General features: G+C 41.4%; 1 protein-coding gene across 3 annotated transcripts in view; it reads left to right on the top strand.

The window, feature by feature from the left end:
* Window positions 1-22979, top strand: part of LPIN1 (lipin 1) — a 104328-nt gene that overhangs the window by 56406 nt on the left and 24943 nt on the right. For 2 of the 3 annotated variants that reach the window (XM_074947643.1, XM_074947642.1), the window contains exons 3-10: window positions 1411-1506; window positions 3626-3951; window positions 5036-5155; window positions 15728-15857; window positions 17764-18079; window positions 20312-20405; window positions 21133-21323; window positions 22481-22574. In XM_074947643.1, coding sequence (XP_074803744.1) covers window positions 1411-1506; window positions 3626-3951; window positions 5036-5155; window positions 15728-15857; window positions 17764-18079; window positions 20312-20405; window positions 21133-21323; window positions 22481-22574 — 1367 coding nt within the window. Of the gene's footprint in view, window positions 1-1410; window positions 1507-3625; window positions 3952-5035; window positions 5156-6907; window positions 7016-15727; window positions 15858-17763; window positions 18080-20311; window positions 20406-21132; window positions 21324-22480; window positions 22575-22979 lie in introns of all 3 variants that reach the window. The other variant, XM_074947644.1, reaches the window with a different exon arrangement.

The raw sequence follows: 22979 nt of genomic DNA, 5'->3' as shown, positions 1-22979 counted from the left end.
AGGCAAATTTATTGACTGAAAATACAGTTTCCATGTCTATATTTAGACTTTTACTTGGAATTTCACAAGATATAACTATGGCTTATGTTATTTAACTTGATGATATTTATAGGATAGTGTTGGAATCTTGACAAATATTTTAATTACGGTACATCTCAAGATTCCTCTCATTATAGCTAAATTTTAAAGTTTTGCTGTAGTTTCTGTTAAATAATAATCTATACATGCTCATGATGAAATACTTTCCATAATTGTTGCAAAATTCCTTTTCAATATGACAAAAGGTTGACAGTACAGACCTATGTTAACATTAAGTTCTCATGGTTTTACACTAGGGCCTTGTAGTTCATCATGTTTATTAATGACCTGGAAAAAGGTGTGAATGGTGAGGTAGTAAAATTTGTAGATGACAAAATTATTTAGGTTATTCAAAGCTAGAGAAGACTGTCAGGGACTTCAGAGGAACCTACAAAGCTAGAAGAACTGGCAGCCTCATGTCAAATGAAAGCCACTGGTGTCAAATGCATGATGATTTGGGAGAATAATCTGTACTACTTATACACATTTTGGGTTCTAAGTTAACTGTAATCGCTCAGGAAACAGACCTGAGTGTCATTTGGATAGCTGAGTGAAAACTATTGCTCACTACTTTTCTGAGTCAAAAGGGAAGATGTGTATAAAGAGTGGGTAGAAAATAATATTGGATAATGCCTTTATGTAAATCAGTTGGGCGCCCTGGCCTGAAATACTGTGTTCAGTTATGGTCACCCTAATCTCAAAAATGATATAACAAATAGAATGGGTGACTGAAATGATTAGAGGCATAGCGATACTTCTGGCATGCAGGAGAGATTGAAAAGATTGGGGCTATTTAGAAAGGGGATATGACAATGATTAAACAATGAATGGTATGGAGATGGCAAATCAGGTTTTCCTATTTCTCCTTTATCATAGTGGCAGGACAGGGGGCATTTAATGAACTTGAAAGGCAATATATTTACAACTGATAAAAGGAAATACATTTTCACTCAATGTACAATTTGTCTGTGATACTTTTTGATGACAAGATATCACTGAGGTCAAGAGCTCAGTAGGATTTAAAAGAGATTAGAAATTTATGTGGCTAATGCAACATCTACAGTTACATTAGATAAAATACAGAATTTTTTTAATATGGGATAAAAACCTTCATGATTCAGGGTGCAAGTCAACCATTAACTGACAGAGGTTAGCAAGATACTACCCCAATAGGCAGCTTTCTCCATAATTATTTACTATAGGTTTCTTTCACCTTCCTCTGAAGCATCTGACCAATGTCCAGGACAGGCTAGAACAATAGATGGACTTGATATGGCAGTTCCTCTGTACCTAAGATTACTTTATTTTTATTGTTTTGTTTTTTCCCCCAAGGTTGACATAGAAATTAATGGAGAATCTGTAGATTTGCACATGAAACTAGGGGACAACGGAGAGGCATTTTTTGTACAGGAAATGGACAATGATCAGGTAATGTCAAGAGATAATTTTCATTTGTCAAAATTCTGGTGCATACACTGTGGCAGCGATTTTGAATTTAGGGCTTTTGTTTAAAAATATGCCTCTATCTAGTGTATGGGTAACTGTATCATTCTGATAGAAAAATGCACAGCAACTCATAGAGGAGTTTGGTACTGGATTAAATTAGCATTTCAGGTTTAAATTTTGACAGCTTGGCATAGCCCATTGTCAAATAACAAGTATGGCCCAAATATATATATATATATATATATATATATATATATATATATATTTACACACACACATATATATATATATATATATATATATATATACACACACATATATATATGTGTGTGTGTGTATGCTCACACAAGTACAAAAATACACCCACTTTAACACACTCCAAATATCTGTAAATACATTGCCTAATGCACACTTGTAAATCAGTGATTTACACTGCCTAGGCCTATGCTTGCACAAATCTCTGATTTGTGTGTGTGCACTGAGCATTGTGCTTATGCAAAAGTGCATGTGTCCTTTTAAACATTTGGTCTTAAAGTGTTCGTTACTCATTAAAGGTATGATTCTGCACCCATTACTCACACTGAATACTACTTAAATATACAACTACCTGTTGTGAGACTCTGTGATTAACGGCTATGCAGTTTAAATGAGGCCCACACTAATGTTGATGACACTTCCCACAAGGTAGAGAAGGGGAAACCTTTTAAAGGTATTTGCTTTAGGAGTATACAACAATTGTTTTGATTTTCCAGCATGAGAAAAATTTTAAACCCTGATGCACCAGTTCAGTCCCATTGACTTCAGTTAAGAATTGCATCCATGAACAATTTTTCTCCCCATGTCTTTACATCTAAATATGTTAGATGGTAGCAATCATTTCCAGATAAAGAAGATTGCTAGGAAACTTTCCACGTGTTTTAGATAAAATACAGAATAAACTGGGGTGTGTATATTATATTATTTAGTGTATATAACCACCTCATAAACAGAATCTTTGGGAAATTTCTGGTCTCCATGAAATCTTGACATTGTGTGATTCAAGTCATACCTGTCACTGATGCAGAGGTTACTAGCCTACTGTTTCCTGAGAGTGGTGTGATCTGCACGCAGATCACGGGGGCATGACCAGGACGTAAGTTATGAATCTTCACTTAAGAAATAGTGGTTCCATCACTTAATAAACACTGAATTCTGCCCTGGGATGTGCACAGTGCCTGCGAAGCTCCCATTCAGTTGGAACCTAAGCAGTCACCTACTTTATGTTCAAGTTGTGTGAAAAGCGAAAGGAACAATTATGTTACAAGGGAGAGCCCTCACTGAGTGTGGAAGTGAATGTACCTTCCAGGGTGCAGCATATGCTCTGCTGTGCACCTGGGTAGTTCCATGAGCCTTTTGTTGGGTGGGTGTGGCTCTGCCTCCTCCCTTCCTGCCCTCCTTTAGCCCTGCAGGGAGACTACAGCTTGTTGGGGCACACGGCAGAAACAGTCTCTGTGTTCAGGGAGTGTAGGGACAGTAATTGTGCCTCTGGGTGGGACAGTGTGGGGAGGCTTCTCAGGCCTCTCCTTGCATCCATGCTGGGGCCTGGCACAGTCTAGCCCAATGTCTCTATTCTGATGTGTTAACATTTGAGATGGGCCTGAACCACAAGCTTTGGGTATGGATCCAGAGCAGAGTCTGCGGAGGTTTGGATCTAGGATTCTGGTTCAGGTCTATTAGAGAGACAGAGGTTGCTGAGCCATTAAGATGGATCAGATTTACTCCAAAATTCTATGTTGTTTGGACCCAGTCTTCTGGTTCTGGCTTATATCTAGTATCAACTGGCTAGAGACTAGAGCTACTGATGGGCCAGTATTAGCTATATAGAAGAACCCCTTAGTGCAGGTACCCTCCCTGGCTTCCTCTAGGAGCTGCCACCCTGAAAACAGTTCCCCCTGGCTTGAAGCCTAGAGAGCCCACATGGGGAAGGGGCACTCTGGGCCTGAGTTGTTTTGATAGTCAGTTGGGTTAATGGACAGAGACCATTCGGCTCAGATGCTAGACCTATATTTTTGACTGTGGGGGGGAATAATATATCCCCTGTTTTTGATTTCTTTGTCTTCAGGAGGTAATTCCTTACCACCTCGCTACATCCCCCATTCTATCAGAGGGAGCTGCTCTGATGGAATCACAGCTGAAGAGGAACTTGATAGACAGGGTGAGGAATCTGGAATCCACTGGATCCTCACAGGTATCAATCCCCAGTCTTGCTTCCCAGTCTGCTATAGAAAGCTCCTCGATTTGTGTCTCTGTGAAGAAAAGAAGGAAGAGGAGGAGGAAATCTACCCATAAACTTGACAGTTTAAAAAGAGAAGACACGTCAGAAGATGAAGAAATGTTTTCTATGCAGATTAGTTCAGAGGAAGAGAATGAGCCCGTGGACAATATGAGGTATCATTTATAATGCAGATCTAATGCCAGATTGAAAGGATTAAATGTTTCTTGCATGTATTGCACAGAGAGGGGACTCAGGTGTTTTTTTGGATGCGTGTGTAAAGATGTCCTTCTGAATTAATAACCAAGCTCTCAAAACTAGTTATGAAATCCAAGAGGCTTCTGATCTGAAACCAACATGGAGAAAACCCGTTTTTAGTTTGGCTATTACTCCCTGGTAATGTATAGGTACAGGAGTCTAATAGATACCCAGGACCAGAGCCTCAGCTAGTGTAAATTAGCATTTCTCCCCTACATTGATATATACCAGCAGAGAATTTGACCTATATTTTGTGTCCATACAGTGGATAAAAAACATTCTGATGATTAATCCAGAATATCCAGCTCCACTAATTACTGGAGCTATCATTGTGCTAACCCCATAGATCCTGGAGTTACAAGCATGGAGAGCCAACCTCTCTGTGGGTCCTCTCTTGGTCCCCTTTGTTCAGCTCTGCAGTTAGCTCTCCCTTGTTTTCCTCTCCCTACCTGTGTTTTAGAGCAACAGTAGCTCATGGGTGCATTTCTGCTTTGAAATCTGGCAGAATAGGAGGGAAGCTTGTGACGTACAGTGATCGCTGCTTCGGATTTGTCCCCTCCTACTGTACGCACTTCCCACCCTCCATGCATCTACTCTGAACCAGAGAAGCCCCATTTCCACAGTATGCCTACAGAAGGGATGTTGAGGATTCAGAGGGCGAGAGTAGCATGTAGCAGAGTCATTGCTTCCCCCTTCCACTTCTTCAGATTTCAACTCCCCCCATTTCCCCCCCCCCCCCCCCAGCAGCACACATGGCTGAAGAGCATCTGGTCCTGAGAATGAGTTTTAACCTAGGAAATTGACAGCAAAGTGACCAGAAGAATATCTGTGGAACTACAGGGTATGAGTGAGACTGTGGTTTTCTCCCACTATTTGGTTTTGTACCAACATCTGCATGTCTTCTTACTAGAACATGTCTCCATTATTCTATTAACTGAGATATGAGGAAAATTAATATTCAGGCATTATTTTAACTTCCAGTTTGTTTGTTTTTGTGCTCAGGATATCTGTTACGGATATGTTTAGTGAAGAAGTGTCTGAGATAAATGCTTCTGCAATCAGTATGCTTTCGCAGTCTGTACCATACACCCATTCAGATGGAGAGTGGTCACCCCTTCAGAGGTACAGTATATAGAAGTAGAATATATAGTTTTTTTTAAACAATCTCCCCTTCTTCACTTAGAGCTTGTCTAAACTGGCACTTTACAGCGCTGCAACTTCCTTGCTCAGGGGTGTGAAAAAACACCCCCCCCCCGAGTGCTGCAAGTTTCAGCCCTGTAACATGCCAGTATAGACAGTGCACCAGCGCTGGGAGCCGTGCTCCCAGCTCTGGGAGCGATTCCCCTCATGGAGGTGGGCTGCGACTACACAAGCCATGTTAAACGTTGCCAGTGAAGACGTGCCCTTAGTCCTACTTGCTGCCTTCTCAAGTCTTGTTGAGTCAAGCATTATCACTATCAACTACTAGATGAATACCTTCTGCAGTTGAATATGTGGTATAGTTGTAGCCGTGTCAGTCCCATGATATTTGAGAGACAAGGTGGGTGAGGTAATATCTTTTATTGAACCAACTTCTGTTAGTGAGAGAGACAAGGTTTTGAGCAACACAGAGCTCTTCTTCAGGTCTGGGAAAGGTACTCCCAATGTCACATTTGCATTTAGCTCTGACGCTGGGAGAACCTTTCCCAGACCTGAAGAAGAGCTCTGTGTGGCTTGAAAGCTTGTCTCTGTCACCAACAGAAAGAAGTTGGTCCAATAAAAGATATTACCTCACCCACCTTGTCTCTCTACATTTGAATTCAGACAGTATGCAACAGCTTTAGGGCAACTCTGCTCTCACTTCCTGTCTTCAGATGTGGACTATGCTGTGTGGAATATTTGTTTCCTTAATCTGGTCACATGCCCAGTGCTGATCTTTGAAGTTGGGAATCATGCTGCCCTAAACCAAAAATTCATTTGTCCAGAAACAATGATCTAATCCTGCAGCACTTACTCACATGTGCAGTAACATTGATGTCAATGGGTTTGTATAATTACCATATAGAGGGCTGAACATTTAGTGGAAGTTGAATCCATGCTACACAGAAAGACTTGAATGAATTTAGTCATGAGTCTATTTTCATAGAATCATAGAATATCAGGGTTGGAAGGGACCTCAGGAGGTCATCTAGTCCAACCCCCTGCTCAAAGCAGGTCCAATCCCCAATTTTTGCCCCACATCCCTAGATGGCCCCCTCAAGGATTGAACTCACACCCTGGGTTTAGCAGGCCAACACTCAAACCATATTTTTTTTACTTTGGGCCTGATCCTTCCAAGACTTGCAAGATTGGGCCCTAATATGTAAAAAACCAAGATTCTTTATGATTCAAGAAAATAAGCTTCCTATGTCTATTTCAAAAAACTATTTTTTAGTGACAAAGGTGACTATAACATGGAATGTTCATTATAGATAATACACATATACATACAGCATGTTATATACATATATTCCTTATGCATTTCTTGTTTAATACTCTTTGTGTACACACAGTGTGGGTATGCATACCTTAGAATCAAAGTGTGTCAATTGGGACTGCATTTTTTCCTCCTGAGGAACAGCCTCAAAGCTGTTCAGTTGACATCAGACAAGTCCTCTTTCCGCAGGTCACAGTGAGGTTCCAGTGAATTCTATTTCCGTGTGGAGACGTGGTGGCTAGTTTGAACTGTATGCTACCTTTGTGCTTCTAGACTGCAATGCTTAGATTTTGAAAACTTGAGATGTACAGTCCTGTTTTCAAATGGCCTTTGAGTGCCTGAAGAGCTTGTGTTAATTAGCACCTATTTTGAATAATGACACCCAGTTTTTCTCTCTTTCAATATATCATGCTATCCAGTAAGCCTTTTGATTGCACAGGGCCATCCTCCCATCTCACTGTTCCAGCAGATGGAGGCCTATCTAGTTCTTGTCCTCATCAATCCTCTCACTTCCCTGCTACAGACAGGTAGAGGAGTTATTCTTCCCCTTTTGGGGTGTGTGATTAATCCTTTAATGCATTAACAATATGCAAATTTTGCCTAACTTACAAAGCTGCTTATTACTAACCTAGACACTTGGGAGGAAAATGCAAGATAGCAGAATTGCCTTTACTTACCTCCTACCTGGGTTTTGAATGTAGGTAAGTTGCACAGAGAAGCCCTTCATTACACTATGATGGGTAATATAACATCAGTATAATGAGAAAAAGGATTAGAAAAATGGAACAAAAGACCAAGGAAACATCCAAGGACAAATGATCCAGCTCCTCGGCTGGTGTCAATTGCTGTAGTTCTATTGAAATTAATACACCATTCCCCATCTGTAAAATGGGAATAATAGCACCTCCTGACCTCACGGCGATGTTGGGGACCATGTATCTGAGCACCTCACAATCTTCATTGCATTTATCCTCCTATCACCACAGTAAGAATCTACGATAGATTGCATAACATTCAAGGGATATGACATTTGAGTAATATCTGCTGACTCTAGTGACTAAAAGATGACTTGCGAAAGCTTTTCCTGCTACACTTAGTAGCTAGTGAGATACCCCTTTAGCTGTTACGGTTGCCCTTTTCACTTTCATTGTTATACAGAGTGATGATGTTTGCATCATGCATCTCTTGTGGTACCTCACCCTCTTTCCAGCATTTAAATAACAGCTGATGAAGATATCTAGTAGGTTGTCTTTCCCACACTTGAGGATTTCTGCTGGGATGCCATCTTTTCCAGGACTCTTGCCACTTGATAGCAAATCAACGACCTTGCTTAGTTCTTCTACAGTGGGCTCCACATCTAGCTCTGGCGTGACCTGTGGAGTTTGTATTTGGTCCAGCGATTCGCTGGTGATGTTTCTTTCTTGTGTGTGTAGCTCTGACTTCCAAAAGTCGTCTTATTGCACCTACAACAGCTGACGAATCGTGTCTGCCCTGAATCACAGTGCGGATTCAGGGCTGGAAGATCAACTATAGACATATTTTCTCTGAGTCAACTCCAAGGGCAAAACTGACCATTGTACATTGCCTTTGTGGACCTAACCAAAGCATTTGACACAGTCAGCAGAACAGGTCTATTTGTAATACTAGAAAAGATAGGATGCCCACCAGCCCTGTTATGTCTTATATGTTCATTCCACAGCAACATGAAAGCAACTGTCCAGTTTGATGGATCCACTTCAGACAGCTTTGAGATGAAAAGCTGAGTGAAGCAAGGATGTGTTCTTGCCCCTACACTCTTTGGAATCCTCTTCTCAGTACTTTTGAACTGTGCATTTAAGTACATGAAAGATGGAGTGTATCTCCACACAAGATCAGATGGGAATCTCTTCAATCTATCATGACTTAACTCAAAGACCAACGTCAAAAAGGTGCTAATAAAGTAACTTCTATTCACTGATGATGCTGGTAAAAGGCTAATGTAGTGCCAATCTTTAAAAAAGGGAAGAAGGAGGATCCTGGGAACTACAGGCCAGTCAGCCTCACCTCAGTCCCTGGAAAAATCATGGAGCAGGTCCTCAAAGAATCAATCCTGAAGCACTTACATGAGAGGAAAGTGATCAGGAACAGTCAGCATGGATTCACCAAGGGAAGGTCATGCCTGACTAATCTAATCGCCTTTTATGATGAGATTACTGGTTCTGTGGATGAAGGGAAAGCAGTGGATGTATTGTTTCTTGACTTTAGCAAAGCTTTTGACACGGTCTCCCACAGTATTCTTGTCAGCAAGTTAAGGAAGTATGGGCTGGATGAATGCACTATAAGGTGGGTAGAAAGCTGGCTAGATTGTTGGGCTCAACGGGTAGTGATCAATGGCTCCGTGTCTAGTTGGCAGCCGGTGTCAAGTGGAGTGCCCCAGGGGTCAGTCCTGGGGCCGGTTTTGTTCAATATCTTCATAAATGATCTGGAGGATGGTGTGGATTGCACTCTCAGCAAATTTGCGGATGATACTAAACTGGGAGGAGTGGTAGATACGCTGGAGGGGAGGGATAGGATACAGAAGGACCTAGACAAATTGGAGGATTGGGCCAAAAGAAATCTGATGAGGTTCAATAAGGATAAGTGCAGGGTCCTACACTTAGGATGGAAGAATCCAATGCACCGCTACAGACTAGGGACCGAATGGCTAGGCAGCAGTTCTGCGGAAAAGGACCTAGGGGTGACTGTGGACGAGAAGCTGGATATGAGTCAGCAGTGTGCCCTTGTTGCCAAGAAGGCCAATGGCATTTTGGGATGTATAAGTAGGGGCATAGCGAGCAGATCGAGGGACGTGATCGTTCCCCTCTATTCGACACTGGTGAGGCCTCATCTGGAGTACTGTGTCCAGTTTTGGGCCCCACACTACAAGAAGGATGTGGATAAATTGGAGAGAGTCCAGCGAAGGGCAACAAAAATGATTAGGGGTCTAGAGCACATGACTTATGAGGAAAGGCTGAGGGAGCTGGGATTGTTTAGTCTGCAGAAGAGAAGAATGAGGGGGGATTTGATAGCTGCTTTCAACTACCTGAAAGGGGGTTCCAAAGAGGATGGCTCTAGACTGTTCTCAATGGTAGCAGATGACAGAACGAGGAGTAATGGTCTCAAGTTGCAATGGGGGAGGTTTAGATTGGATATTAGGAAAAACTTTTTCACTAAGAGGGTGGTGAAACACTGGAATGCGTTACCTAGGGAGGTGGTAGAATCTCCTTCCTTAGAGGTTCTTAAGGTCAGGCTTGACAAAGCCCTGGCTGGGATGATTTAACTGGGAATTGGTCCTGCTTCGAGCAGGGGGTTGGACTAGATGACCTTCTGGGGTCCCTTCCAACCCTGATATTCTATGATTCTATGCTGCCCGCATAGCCCATGATGAAGATCTACTACGGGAAATCATGGGCCACCTTTCAAGTGCTTATCAGGCATTTACTCTCACCATCAGTATTAAGAAAACTGTTGTATTAGGACAGGTAGCTCCACAAGATCCTTCCATCACCTTAGATGCAAACCAGCTAGAAGTAGTCCGAAAGTCCAGCTATTTAGGTTCTACAGTGACCACCAACCTCTTACTGGATGAAGAACTAAATGTTCGCATTGGAGAGGCTGCCATCACCTTTGGCAGACTAACTAAGAGTGTGGAACAACTCAAAGCTTACGATCAAGACCAAAATGCTAGTGTACCAAACTTGTATCCTCAGCACTCTCATGTATGGTGGGGAAACATGGACAACTTATGCTCATCAGGAGAAAAGGTTAAACAGTTTCCACCTATGCTGTTTATGTTGCATACTCAGCACCAAATGGCAGGATAAAGTCACCAACACAGAGGTTCTTCAAAGGGCAAATTTACCAGCTGTGACAGCCCTACTCAAGCAAAGATGACTGCACTGGCTGGGCCATCTGAGTAGGTTGGAAGACGGATGCATACCCAAGGACATGATATATGGGGAGCTATCAGAGGGAACAAGAACAACAGGACATCCCAAGCTTCACTACGAAGACAAATGCAAGCGAGAGATAAAGGAATTTGGAATTGATCCTGACCAATGGGAAATCTTGGCAAGTGATCATAAAAAGTGGCACCATCGTCTCCATCAGGGTATCAAAGTCCATGACAGAAGCTGGCTCCTACAGCTTGAAGACAAAAGAGCCTGTAAGAAGCAAGCAGCTCCCAATCAAGATACATACATTTGCAATAACTGCCAAAGATCATGCAAATCTTGGATTGGACTATTCAGTCACATGAGACATTGCAAACCATCTACGTCATAGACGGCAATTCCCACTGTCTCTCGTAGACGAAAGGATGCTGACATGACAGTGACTAAAGTAAGGTTTCCATTCCTTCTTGTGTAACATCAACAGAATGAATCATGGTTTAATCTGTAATAACTAATTGAAGACAATGGAATTTCACAAGTCTCACCAAGGGCTTAATTGGAAAACAGTGGGGTTGCCCAGTGATAACAGGGCCTAATTCAGCCTATAGAACTTTTATTACTGATGTTGATTTGAGAGAAGGAAAGAGCCTAGTTTGAATCTCAGATCTCAGGCAGTCTTTGCCGGGTTGGTGGTTATAAAGATGGAAGCGCTCAATGCCGTTTTACAGTGTCGTTTTTCCAAGCACAACACCACTTTAAATAATCAAAAACACCTCCCTCCTGTGCTCAAATGCATCTTTTCTGTGTCAGCGAGAAACAGATAGATAACATCAGCTCCTTTTAGCATTTGATCAGCCAGCTTGTGTCCTGTGAATGCTGCTTATTCCCCTGTACACAACCATCACACTGTTTCCTTGTGGTCTCTCCATCTGTTTGTCGTATCCCCCACCTCTTAGCACAGCTTAGATTGTAAGAGCTTCAGGCCGAGACTCTATTTTGATATCTGTTAGCACAGCACCTAGCATGATAGGGTCCTGCCTTCATGCCATTACTGCAGTGCACATAACAAATGTCAAAGATAATAATAATTTCACTAGTGTTTATGGTATGCCAGAGGAATTTCCCATGTTTGCTATACTGCCTGACCTGTCGGTGCACATCACCGTGCTGTGATGGTAAGTGGACTATTTTGAGAACTCTCAGTCTTCTCCAAATATTTACTCCATTAATGAAGTTCAGATCATACTATATGGTTCCCTTTGACTGAAAGAGCATAGTATTTTTTTACATAGATTCTGTAACAGTTTCTTCTGGCTAAATTCAGTCTGTTTTGTGGGATTATAATTTATCCCCCTCATAGTCTTCAATATCATTCTCTAATCTCCGCCCCCTCCCACTGACATCCTACCCTTCCATTTATTTATTTCCCTTCTGACATATACCTCCTAGCCTTGAGGTTCATGTCATGATCACCATTTTTTAAAACATGACCGGGATTCCTTTGGGAGCCATTAATATTCTTGAGGCTACTGACTGATGCAAGACATGCCTTCCTCAGGAGTTCAGTACATTACCTGAAGAATATTCCCGACCCCTTCAAAGCCACAGAGCAAGAAATTAGAAGTGGGAAATGAACCTAGAAGGTCTCCTACATGGCAGAACACAATCACTAGATTACCAGTCTTTACATGGTCTTGATCTTGAATAAGTCCAGCTCATCCCTGATTGAAGCATGCAAAACTCTTCCATTGCTCTGGCACTTAATTTGTCCCAACTCAGTAAAAAACAAAACAAAAATCTTTGAAGACAATGTGCAATGTGATCATGAGCTTTGTTAGTTCTTTATCAAAATTGATTTTGATCGTAGCTATGTGCAGTGAACACTGTCTTAAGCAGTCACCGCATGGCAGAAATATACATGAGGTGTGAAGGCAGAAGTATACGCATATGAGCTCATAAACATAGCTAGTGCCTTCATTAATAAACCATGGGTCACTTCAGAGAGGTGTTGGTCAGTGGGAGGAGCGGTTTAACATTATTAAGGGAACATCGTATGTAAAGAAAAAAGTCCTTGAGTTTCTCATTGTAAGCCCAGGGGAAGCGCTGAGGCAGGAGCAGTCCCACATCACAGATCAGGGTATTTAAATTCCTGATGATTTTTCATAGAATTCTGCCAGGCTCAATCCCTACCCATGGGGGGAGGAGTTCTCTCTTCAGTTGAGTAACCTTATGGCCCAAAAAAGACTCTGCACATCCATGGAAGAGGAAATCCTTTCCAAGCAGAGCAGTAGTAGTATGCTGCAAAGAGACAGTGCATTTGCATTATTTGCTCACGTTCTTTCTCAGCCTTGGAGTCTCCTAAAGTCTTTTTTTGCGATGGCTCCAAAGGCATGGTGTGTTGCAGAGCTGCACTATGTAGCTTTTTGCTTCCCAGTGCCCTTGTGCAATGGAATCATGGTAGTTTTGGGACTTCTGTGGGCAGGAAGAGGGTCAGAAGATTTCACTCTAAGGAAATGACAGCTCACCTCAGAATGGTGAGAACACCAACCCTAGCTTGCTATTTGTAGATGGCATGGGAAACTAACCTTTGCATCATGTTCCAAGCAATCTAAGTAGTAGGAATGCTTTAATATCTTTTTTTTTTTTGCAAATGCAATTTTTCTTCTCCTTTGCCTGCTGGTGCATGTTTATGTTTCTGATTTGATATTACAGCACTTAATTTAAGAGGCCCAGACATTCCAAACATTCTAATTATAATTCTTATGCACTTCTTAAAGTGACATTAGTGTTTGTGTGTTAATCTACATGGGGAGCTCTATAGAAAAGAATTTCGGAATGTGAACATCTTTTGCCGTCTACATTTTTAAGTTTTATTATATCTAAATTGCATTTAAGCAAAGCCAGACATTTACAAAACAAAATACTGAATATATATATGTAGATACAATATGCATTCTTGGTTTTTTGGGTGGGGGACAAGGGTGGACTAGTAGGATTGCTGGTTCAAGTCCTAACCCAGCTACTGATTTACTGTGTTCCCTTGGGCAAGTCACTTAGGGACAGATTTTCAAAGGTAGTTAGGTGCCTAAAGATGCAGATAGACACCTGGGCCTTAATCAATGGAAGCTAGGAGCCTAAATACCTTTGTGGATGTGGGCCCCAGTGGGATTTTCAAAAGTACATAGGTGCATAACTCCCATGAAAATCCCACTAGATGCCTGTTTGCATCTTTAGGCACCTTAATATCTTTAAAAATCTTAATCTCCCTGTCAAGGTTCCTCCCCCACTCTGAACTCTAGGGTACAGATGTGGGGACCTGCATGAAAAACCTCCTAAGCTTATCTTTACCAGCTTAGGTCAAAACTTCCCCAAGGTACAAAATATTCCACCCTTTTGTCCTTGGATTGGCCGCTACCACCACCAAACAAATACTGGTTACTGGGGAAGAGCTGTTTGGACACGTCTTTCCCCCCAAAATACTTCCCAAAACCTTGCACCCCACTTCCTGGACAAGGTTTGGTAAAAAGCCTCACCAATTTGCCTAGGTGACTACAGACCCAGACCCTTGGATCTTAAGAACGATGAACAATCCTCCCAACACTTGCACCCCCCCTTTCCAGGGAAATGTTGGATAAAAAGCCTCACCAATTTGCATAGGTGACCACAGACCCAAACCCTTGGATCTGAGAACAATGAAAAAGCATTCAGTTTTCTTACAAAAAGACTTTTAATAGAAATAGAAGTAAATAGAAATAATAAAAAAATATAACCCCTGTAAAGTCAGGACGGTAGATACCTTACAGGGTAATTAGATTCAAAACATAGAGAACCCCTCTAGGCAAAAACCTTAAGTTACAAAAAAGATACACAGACAGAAATAGTTATTCTATTCAGCACAATTCTTTTCTCAGCCATTTAAAGAAATCATAATCTAACACGTACCTAGCTAGATTACTTACTAAAAGTTCTAAGGCTTCATTCCTGGTCTATCCCCGGCAAAGACAAAATATAGACAGAGACACATACCCTTTGTTTCTCTCCCTCCTCCCAGCTTTTGAAAGTATCTTGTCTCCTCATTGGTCATTTTGGTCAGGTGCCAGCGAGGTTACCTTTAGCTTCTTAACCCTTTACAGGTGAGAGGAGATTTCCTCTGGCCAGGAGGGATTTTTAAGGGGTTTACCCTTCCCTTTATATTTATGACACTCCCCATCTGTAAAATGATGAGATTGTGGTGAGCATTGATTAATGATTGTAAAGAGCTTGGAAATCAATAGGAAATTTTTTTTCTACAGCAAGGACCCACAAATGTGCTGATTTTCTTAAATAACTAATTACTTGTAGCTGGAAGAACTTAGCATTTGCAGTGTTTAAGGTATTTCCTATAGCAAGCACAGGAAACTATAACGGCAAAATGCAGATAATTAGGTAACCTTGTCTATTTATCAGAGGGAAAACTGTCAAGTTTTAAGATCTGCCATTGTGTTAGTGCAAAGTAATTGTTATCTGAAAACAGTCAGACTAAAGAAGCTGTATCTATTTAGTTGATCTAAGAAAAGGTTAAGAAATGTCATAGTCATGACAAATTCAGATTAGAAGTAAAAAGCACATTTTTAATAGTGAGGGTAATTAACTGTGGGAACAGCTTTCCCAGGGATGTGGTAGATTCTCCATCACTTGAAGTCTTTAAATCAAGATTGGCTGTGTATTTAAAATATATGCTTTAGCTCAACCTGAAGTTACAGGCTTGATGCAGGAATTCAGGATGAAATTTGAGGGGCTTGTGCTATGCAGGAGGTCAGACTAGATGATCGGAGTCATCCCTTCTGGCTTTAGAGTCTATGAACCATCACTGATTAGTGGCTGATTTGACCATTTGTACTATTGACGACTGACTTTATTGCATTAAACAAAGATGATTGGTGGTGCCACAGAGTAGTAATTTATTAATTACCACTATTTCTTCCATGTGTTTTTATGCATGGGATGCCCTCCCTCAACTAGTCTGTACTCCCACCACCTTCAAATTCCTCCTCAAGACCCCGATGCCTATCAAAACCTGACAGCTATTAATGGGTGCACAGAGAGCCAGTCTGAGATAGTTATTTTGAAAATGGTTTGTTGTTCTTCCACATCTTTGATTTGCTGCTAAGCTCCTTAGATTTTTGAACTCTTTGGGTCAGTGACTGTTTGGAAGGTGCCTAGCATATTGTGGTGACGTTTGTAATACAGATAATATACAACAAGAATGCTGCATAATGCAGCTTGGCCTATGCTTTGCTTTTACTTAGCTGTTTAATAAGTACCGTTTTGTTTTGTTTTGTTTTCCAGTCCCTCAAGTTCACGCCCTCCCACTCCTAAGAGCGATTCAGAATTAGTCAGTAAATCTTTGGACAGGGGGATGCAGAAGAATAACCCACAAATGCACTGGGCCTGGGGAGAACTACCTCAAGCTGCAAAGGTATCAAACATCACTCCTGTTTCATTCCTTCCAATATCTACTGTGTATTGTTAATAGGGCACATGTACATGCAGGTGCAATATTTCACATAGCTGATATACGTGTTTGATTTTAGGCTTTTACTTCATACAGGCAAATCAAAGTCAGGATTAAGAGCTGAATTATGTTGAGTCTTGAAAGATGAGGACAAGAAATTAATATCTAATGAGATAGAGAAGGGGGAACCAATGAAGGAATTCAAAAGGGGATGGTGATGCGATTTGATGGATGGGCTAGGAAGATCGCTTTAGAGGCTGCAGTTGGGATGGGCTGGAGAGGGCATTGTGGACTTTTGGAATGAATGTCCAAGAGGATGAGGTTGCACTGATTGACATGGGAGATGATGACAACCTGGACAAGAGTTTAGCTGTTGGAACAGAGTAGAAGGGTTGGATCTTTAAAGTATTGCAGGGGAAGAAATGGCAAGTTAGGGGCTTGGCCTAGACAGGAAATATTTATGTACGCAAACATTTCTGCTAAATGAGGAAGGCTTTGCATGTAAACACTTTGTGTACAGAATTAAAGGTACTTAATGTTGTTCATATTTGTTACTGACTGAAATAGAGAACATTCCTGGCCAAGTTTTCATGAAAAAAGTGACTAGGTATTTTGGGTGCCCATCTTGAAGTATGTTAAAGGGAGCTGATTTTCAGAAAGTTCTCGGCACCCACCTTCTGACAGTCAGGCCCTTTCAAAGGGTCTGCAGATGGGCACCCAAAGTCACCAGTTGATTTTGAAATTCATAGCCCCACCTGTAACTTTGGTTATAGATAGCGAGAGACATCAGTGACTGAAACAACCAGGTACAAAAATGCTATGTCCCACAATTGCCCTATGGACAGATGATGCAGAATAAAAAAGTGCCTAAGTGACTTAGGAGCCTACGTCCCATTGAAAGTCAATGAGACTTAGGTTCCAAAGTCACTTAAGAGGTTTTTGAAAATGTTACCCATATATCCAACTAAGAGGCATCTTTACTATGGCTTTGTAAGCATATAGATCACAACTATTAATTTTATGTAAAGTATTAGAGCTGCATAAGAGTGAGTGAGCGCTGAAGTAAATGCAGCGTTTGGCACTCGGGGTATGGCAGCGGATGGTGCATGTCTAGCTGTTGCATATTCTAACCAATAGGCTGACTCTGGCATGACAGCCTTGCGGTGTGTATGCCTTGAATGTTATCATAATCAAGACTCAAACTAAGATCCGGGTGGTCTGTTGGCAGCTGCTCTACTAAGCAGCAGTGCTACCAAGTAAAGAAAAACGGGGCTTAGCTCCTGGGCATGCTAATAGGAGTTGTTCTGAGCATGGCTTCTCAGAGAATCATTAGGAGCCACCATTTTTATTAGAAGTGTTTGTTCCCTAAAGTCCCAGGGCTGTAGCCACTGAGTGCAGCTCCCCTTCTGAAATCAACAGGAGTTCTGCAGACAGAGCATCTATTTAATGGGGCTGTTAAGAATGAGTGATTCAACTAACTGAGATTTCCAGCTGTAGCTGGTTTACTTGAGAATCAGCTTTCAGTGGGCATGGAAACGATAAGTGTTACGGGCCCTATTCCGCTTCCTAGGAGATGCAGAATGCCTTCACCTCCCATTGAAGTCAAAACCAAACAGGGCAGTGGAAAGTAGAGCTTTGTGTGAATAGACCAGGCTAAACTCTGACTATTTTGTGTCCGATGAAGTGAGCTATAGCTCATGAAAGCTTATGCTCAAATAAATTTGTTAGTCTCTAAGGTGCCACAAGTACTCCTTTTCTTTTTGTGAATACAGACTAACACGGCTACTACTCTGAAACCTGTGTTTTGTGTCTGGTTCTCTCTTTTTCTCAAGGGCTTTCATTATACTGATCTGTTCATTTTTTCTCCTAGTCCACTTCTCTACTCAAGGCAAAGGAATCCAGCATGGTGAATGTAAATCCTTCGGAAAGCACTCATTTTCGGGTAATTCAAAGTGAGTCTGCAGAGGAGATAAGCAGCTTGACTGCTTTACCTGCCATTGGACAGGCAGCTGTTGCGGCTTCCGATGAAAATGACTCCCAGCCAGTACCAGCCGAGATAAATGAACCAGAGATAGAGGCTCTAGGAGCAGCTGCACCATCACTGCCTGCAAATGAAGAAATCAAACAAGCTGCAGCTTGCTTAGTCCAGCAAGCAAGCAAAATAGATTCCCCTTCTAGAAAGAAAGGTAAAGCAGTTACTCCTGCAAATCCATGCACATGATATTGCACCAAGATCCCACAGTGATTAGGCACTTTGTAGCCAGATGAACTAATCCATAAGATCAGAGCATTTCTGGAGAGACTGAAAGGAGAGCAATATGCCTTTTAACATAAACAACAGTTGAGCATGTATGTGTGGAGTGGGTTTTTTTAAAAGAGAGCTGGAATGACAGCGAGAGAAATAATTTTCTTCCTTGGTTACTGTACTTAGCAGATCTGTGCAGATAAGCAGCGCTGCAAAACTTGTAGTAAATTCTTCCCTATTTTACAAACCCACGGGTTGCAGAATTTTGTGGTCTGAGCTACAGGTTTCCTTTTCAGCTGTACCAGTAGTCTGCCCTACAGCTAAGCCTTGCCACTGCTAGCTTGTGGAATGTCTCAGCCGCAAAGCAAAGTTGCAACATGTCCTTTGCTTAAACATCACACATACCACAAAGCAGAATGGTCCAATCACACACAAGGAATTTCTTCTGTGTTCAGAATACACATAATCTTCAATTGGAATATAACTGTGTCCATTTTATTCCTCTCTAATTTCCAAAGATGATGCTAGATTGTTTTCTGATAAGGGATATAATCTCCATGTGAAGTTTACACATTCATAATATGTATTTTGGTAGACCCCAAATTCTCCGGGGTGCTGGAGTCTTTACATGAGCAGACATTACAGATACATTTCTCAACCAGTTCCCCAGGGGTTCCGTGTCTGTGAAGGTAAGATTGAGGTGTTCCATCTAGTATGCAATCATTTGTGGTCCTTCACTTGCCTTCCTTTGATTAGTCGTCAGAAATTCAGGGAGTGAATTGTGTGTTTTGAGTAAAGGATGCAAACTGGAGGTCACAGCTCTGAGTAAGACTTTCAGGATTTCACCCTCTGTGCAGTCACTCTTATAGAAGTGGCTACAGCAGGAAAGCAAAGATGGTTCAGTGGCCATGTCACTGACCTAGGACTTGGGAGACCTGTGTTCCAGTCCCTGCCCTTTGTCATGAGGAACAAGTCACTTAGCAGCTCCGTGCCTCAGTTTCCCATCTGAAAAATGTGAACAACAGCACTTCTACCTGGACAGGGATGTTCCGAGTCTAAATATATTAGAGTGTGTGACCTGCTCAGATAACATGGTGATGGGGGCCATATAAGTACCTAAGATAGGCTGTTAGAATTTAAGGCCAGAAGGGACGATCGTGATCATCTGGTCTAGCCTCCTGCTCATTGCAGGTCACAGAACTTCATCCACCCACTCTTGTAATAGACTCATAACCTCTGGCTGAGTTACCGAAATCCTCACATCATAATTTAAAGACTTTAAATTACAGCGAATCCACCATTTACACTAGTTTAAACCAGCAAGTGACCCGTGTCCCATGCTGCAGAAGAAGGTACAAGGAGTCCTCTAGGGTCTCTGCCATTCTGACCTGGGGGAAAATTCCTTCCCTCTCCAAATATGGTGATCAGTTAGACCCTGAGCATGTCAGCTAGACCCACCAGCCAGGGAAAAAATTCTCTGTAGTAACGCAGAGCCCTCCTCATCTAGTATCCCATCTCCAGCCGTTGGAGATATTTGCTATTAGCAGTCACAGGTGAGACACAGGCCATTGTAAGCAACCTCACCATTCCATCCCCTCCATAAACTTATCAAGCTCAGTCTTGAAGCCAGTTAGATTTTTTTGCGCCCCCTGTCCTTCTTGGAAGGTTGCTCCAGACCTTCACTCCTCTGATGGTTAGAAACCTTAATCTAATTTCAAGCCTAAACTTGTTGATGTCCAGTTTGTATCCATTTGTCCTTGTGTCAACATTAGTGCTTAACTTAAATAATTCCTCTTCCAGCAAAACCACACCATTGTAAAGTTTCTTTTGGTCCCTCACTTGTTAGGTATTGAAAAGAGGTATCCAGGTTAGGTAACCCAATGAGACATCACGCGTAGCCGGCATTGACTTCTGTTGGAATTGTGGGTGCTCAGTACCTCTGAAAATCAGCCTTTTGGTGTCTCACTAAGGCATAGAAAATCAGTGGCCAGTTGTGAAACTTTTGGCCTTGCAGTTTTGTCTCATTGTAAATAATCCTTTTTTTTTTTTAACTATGAATTGTGTGCACATGCTTTATGTGCTTTATAGCTCCTTAAGATGTAAGTTTTTTTTTAATTCTTGTTGTGTATTTGGAAGACACCAATTTATTATTTATTTACTCTGTGTTTGACAGATAAACGAAGCCGGCATCTTGGTGCTGATGGTGTCTATTTAGATGACCTCACCGACATGGATCCAGAAGCTGCTGCGCTTTATTTCCCCAAAAAGTATAACTATTTATTTGGATTAGACTATATTAGTTAAATCTCCATCTTCTCCCATCAGATTCTTAGCAGGTCTCGTGCCAAGCTTATAGGAATACCGGCTGTAAGTAACATTCAGCTAAATGAGAGTCTAGGTCAAAAAAGGATGTTGGGAAGGATACCTAAAATTATGCAGAGAAAAGATGGGATTCTTGAAACTTTGTAACAGATCTATACTTGTTCATAAGAAATGTGATAGAAAATGCGAAGCATTATATACTAGTCTCAGACTGCTGTGCAATTTCCGTTAACGTTATTGGGTGTTATACTGCCCTTGATCCATGAGTATATGGCTCTTAGCATAAAAGATATATATACAATATACTTTTCACCTTGTTTGTTACCTGAAATCACCTAAAGTTTAGTATTATTAATATTATTAAATTACTCTAACTGTACTATAGTGATTGACCACCTAGAAATACAAATACAAATGATAGAAAATTATTTTTGGATGACACGTATGATGCCTTTATTTATGACAATGTGTTTTCTCCCCAGATATATCATTATCATTTTGGTTTAATTTCCATTAGAGTTTCTTTTAACATTTGTATGATCCTCTTCCCAGATCATACTATAGTGTGTTTACAATTTGGGTTTGGGCTTGTGAAGGGAGAGAATTTGGGAATGATACAGATCAGAGAACAATGGGGACTGAAAGACTGTTCTCCCCCCCCCCCCCCCACAGCGGTGATAATATTGCACACGGAAAGAATGCAAATGAAAATGGACCACGGTCAGCCAATCAGTCCCCTCACTCTGGTGGAAGTTCAGGTGTTGACAGTGGTGTTGAAGGCATCTCAGATGGAATAAGAGACTTGCCTTCAATTGCCATTTCACTCTGTGGAGGTCTTAGTGACAACAAAGAGATAACAAAAGGTACAGAATGATCCTATACCTTATGATTACATGTTGTTAGTCAACTCTCAACTCCTGTTAAAAAGGAAACAGTACCCTCTTGTGGCTAGAGGTAGGAATTTAAGGCTGAGGGAGTATGTAGCTCTTCTCCTTTGCATAAAAATGTCAAGTTCTGGGGTTATTAATACTATATTACTGATTTTAACTTAATGTAATATATTTTGGAAATTACTGTATTTACAGGTTCACTTCATGCAGCTGTAATAAAAGGGTGCATTTGCCATTTATTATGCCTTTTACTGTGGTATATAATTGATGATAAATTCACAGCTGTCACTACCATGGACAGGTAGAATGGCCCAATGGTTAGGGTGCAAGCTTGGGCCTCAGAAGGCATTGGTTCCATTTTCAGCTTCGGCACAGACTTCCTGTGTGATCTTGGACAAGTCATTAGTTTCTCTGCACTTTGGTTCCCCGTCTGTAAAATGGAGATAACACCTCTTCCCTACCTCTTAGGAGTGTTGTGTGGATAAATACATCAAAGACCTTGAGGTGCTCAGATACGAGTCCTGGGAGCCATTGAAATATCTAAGACTGACACTGCTCTGAGCACGGTTTAGAAACTAGAAGTTAAAATATTCCATATAGAGGATAATTTATGATAAAGTAGTTCTATTTATTATATTGTTAATAATCCAAATAATTGTGATTCTTGAAGGCAAGGAGGGGAAGGGGGTGTTTGTCCAGGAGGGTGCATTTTCATTTTCCTCCAGGCCCTGCAAGTATTGATCAGGTTTCTGGCTGGGGCTGTAGTTCTACATCGAGTCCATCAACACTTGTTCCCTAATTAGCCAGAGAAGGTCACTGAAGAGGTACATCCTTTCCCAGGAGTGAAAAGCCTGATCCTGCAATGTGCTGATCACCGTAGCTTTCATTGAGCACCTCCTGTGAGGAGTTAAGGGCACTGAGCAGCTCACAGGAAATACCCAGCACTTGCAAGATTGGAGATCTAAGCCCTGTCTCCATAGTACTGCTAGTCTCTGCCACCCGTGTCGTGAAGGACTGATCCTGAGCCTGAAACTTAGCTCTTCAGGATGTTTTAATGCTAGTTATGGGGGGTAGGTTGTCCCATTGCAAGTACTGTATTTATGTGAGTATGTTTTAAATATTTCCAACAGATCAGTTCTTAGAACAAGCAGTAACGTATCAGAAGTTTGTGGACAATCCTGCTATCATTGACGACCCCAACCTTGTGGTTAAGATTGGAAATAAGTAAGTACATTTCAGCAGGCAAAAGTCTGGAATGTGGAAAAAGCACTTGCAAATTTTTAGTACAACTCTAGGGCTTACACCAGCTGCACCATTGCTGAACAAATGGGTATTCATTTTCCTACTGTAGATTAACCCTGAGAGATTCAAAGCCAGTTATAGTTAATTAAGTAACTAATTTGGATTTCAAAGAGCTAGTATTGAATGCAGACAGTGTTCACACTCAATACCTAGAGTAAAAATAAAATGGACTATAAACCTTGCTAAGACATTCATTCAGTACAACTGAATGATGAATACTTATGGGGAAATCATGATCGGCCTGTGGCCATTCTATATGCAGAGAAAGAACCTACATCCACTGAATATATTATTCCCTCATCTCTCTGCTGACTCATTGTGTGATTT

Source organism: Natator depressus, chromosome 3 (assembly GCF_965152275.1).
Source record: "Natator depressus isolate rNatDep1 chromosome 3, rNatDep2.hap1, whole genome shotgun sequence".
Lineage (NCBI taxonomy): Eukaryota > Metazoa > Chordata > Testudines > Cheloniidae > Natator > Natator depressus.
This window is presented reverse-complemented; position numbering and strand designations above follow the sequence as displayed.